Here is a 2,672-nt window from a genome sequence, read left to right on the forward strand (position 1 = left end):
GGAGGAGGGAGGGAGAAAATGAGGAGCTGATACCAAGGGCTCAAATAGAAAATGTCATGAAAATGATGATGGCAACAAATGTACAAATGTGCCTGACACAGTGGATTGTGATAAGAGCTGTACGAGCCCCCAATAAAATGATTAAACATTTTAAAAAGTTGGGAGAATCCCAAACAGCACAGACAAAAAAATAAAAACATTATGTTATATCATAGTAAAACTCTCCAACTTCAAGGAAAAAGAGTCCTGAGAGCAGCCAGGCAAAGAACAGTCTCCTTCAAAGGAAAACACGTAAGATTACGCTCAATTTTCTCTGTAGAATCATTGCAAGCAATGAGACAATGGAGTGACATATATAAAATACCGAAAGTAAAAACTGCTAATCAGGAATCTCATATCCAGCAAAACTACCCCTCCAGCATGAGGGAGAAATAAGGATATTTGCAGACAAGGAGAAATTAAAGAATTTTTTTTTAAAGCACAGCATTACAAAAAACACTAAAGGGAACATTTTGTACAGAGAGTCAGCAACTGCAGACAAGCCTGATAGCAATAAACAGGACATCATTCATAAATCAATGTACTGAAAACAGTATTCAAAACAACACAGACATAAAGGAAGAATAATGAAACGAATAAAGCCACAGAACCAGAAAACAGCAACATAACACCCACAAGCTTGTTCTTTGTCCCATTGGCACCCCAATTTATGAGACGTTCCTATAGTGGGGTTGAGAGAAGCCCTGGTGGTGCTGTGTGTTATGTGTTGGGCTGCTAACCACAAGGTCAGCAGTTCGAAACCAGGAGCTGCTTCATGGGAGAAAGATGAAACTTTATACTCCTGAAAAGAGTTACGGTCACAGAACCCCACAGGAGCAGTTCTACCCCGTCCTTTAGGATCTCCATGAGTAAGAATGGACAGGATGGCAGTGAGCGAGTGCAAGAGTATTTCATGAACTTCGGTGGAAATCACGACTAGAGGAGGCAAGGATATGTCTGTTTGGAAACCCCACTGAGTAAGCTGGACTGTACCTTAAACACACCTTAAAAAACAACCAATAAAAAGTACATGAGATGAAGCCTCTTAACTTTAAACACATCTGTTACAGATGAAAGGAACTGAAATACTCTTCTGGACTTAAGGCTGAAACACTCTAGGGCAATGTTCTCTGCCTTCCTAATGCCGTGCCCCTTTAATACAGTTCCTCGTGTTGTGGGGACAATAAAATTATTTTTGTTGCTACTTCATTATTGTAGTTTTAATGCTGTTATGAATCGGGCGATCCCTGTGAAAGGGTCATTTGACCAGCAAAGGGGTCACGACCCACAGGTTGAGAACCACTGATCTGGGTAAGAAGAAGCAGATGACTTTGAGGTTATTGGATTTTGGTTCAAATATCTACTCGAGGCTGTCCAATCATTAAGACCAAAAGATATTTTCCACTTTCATTGCTTTTTGTGACATGGATTAGTTCTGCAGACATAGTTTTGCCTCAGTGAATAAACATTATTGGAAGTATTGCCTGTGTTTAACCCTCATTGTTTTCTAAAGTAGTGTTCAGTCACTTGAGTTTCTCGTCTGTATAAGTGGAGCTTCCATGTGTTTTAGTCTAATAATCTCTCTCCTACATGTGTATTTTCCTTTCCTCAATCGTATTTTAAATTTCATACCATCAACTAGATGAATGATATTATGATTATAATTGCCAATTATCCCATGTAAGATACTTATATAATTTCTTAAGTTGATAACGCTGCCTCTAAAATGGACCAGGGATATAGATAAATCTTAGCTATATAAATGGATTGTGAACTTACACTTTACTGTAATTCTTCATTTAAGAACAATTAGTTCTTTTTTTTCAAGCTCCGTTTGCATTTATTTAGCTTTCTGACTCTGTGCTTGAGCCTTCAACACTTTCACAATGATTTTCTGCTCCTCCATAAGGAAAGCACCCTTGATCCTGTCTTGGACACATTTAGTGCACATGGACCCACCATAAGCCCTGCTGAGGTGTTTTTTGGTTTTGGACAACCTCATGAGAACTTTGGGTCTCACAGCACGGACCCCTCGAAGTTGGCCTGGGCACACACTGCATGCAGATTTTGGCGCTTTCCCAACCTTTTTTGTATTCAAGTAAACAATTCTGTTACCAGGGGTTCTGGACAGCCTAGTTTTGTTAGGGGCTGTATTGTAGGACAGCCTACGCCGGTAGGTCAGACGCTGAACCATTTTGAATGCCTGCACACAGCGTCTCTGGAAGAGGAAGAATGAACAATTAGTTCTTATGACATGGTCCTGCACAATCCTTGTCCTCAAAAAGTTATCACTGAAGATATGCGTGCTATAGCAAAGTGAGGTGAAGAAATCAAATAGTGATCAGCTAGTAGAAAGAATAGTTTCTGGGGTTTTAAAGGCTTGTCTTAAACCAAAGAGTCATTTAAGTGTGGTGTCAGCTAAGGCTACCCCAATCTGTGTGATCCAAGTAGCGCTAATAGTAAAATTCTTGATCAGAAGAACCTACACTCTGAGCACCAGGTTTGCAGAAGGCTACGAATGACAGTGAGAGCCCCAAATCACTGACAGAGTCTCCACATGAGTAACCCGACACTGAGTCCCCTGTGACCACTGACCAGGGATGTGAATAGTCTCGGCCTCTTGGAAGAGTGTA

The 2,672-nt window shown here is 40.5% G+C and overlaps 1 protein-coding gene across 1 annotated transcript; it reads right to left on the bottom strand.

Moving 5' to 3' along the window:
• Positions 1-1,879: 1,879 nt before the first annotated feature.
• LOC105979055 (60S ribosomal protein L34-like) lies at positions 1,880-2,246 on the bottom strand. Its single transcript, XM_045286660.1, has one exon. The coding sequence runs from the start codon at positions 2,231-2,233 to the stop codon at positions 1,880-1,882; it is 354 nt and encodes a 117-aa protein (XP_045142595.1). The 5' UTR covers positions 2,234-2,246.
• Positions 2,247-2,672: the final 426 nt, after the last annotated feature.

The sequence above is a fragment of the Echinops telfairi genome, unplaced genomic scaffold (genome assembly GCF_000313985.2).
Source record: "Echinops telfairi isolate 266 unplaced genomic scaffold, ASM31398v2 ScPeMD7_9;HRSCAF=40, whole genome shotgun sequence".
NCBI lineage: Eukaryota > Metazoa > Chordata > Mammalia > Afrosoricida > Tenrecidae > Echinops > Echinops telfairi.

Bases quoted from the DNA above. Each gene is read 5' to 3' on its own strand.
- LOC105979055 (XM_045286660.1), bottom strand. From the start codon at position 2,233: ATGGTTCAGCGTCTGACCTACCGGCGTAGGCTGTCCTACAATACAGCC.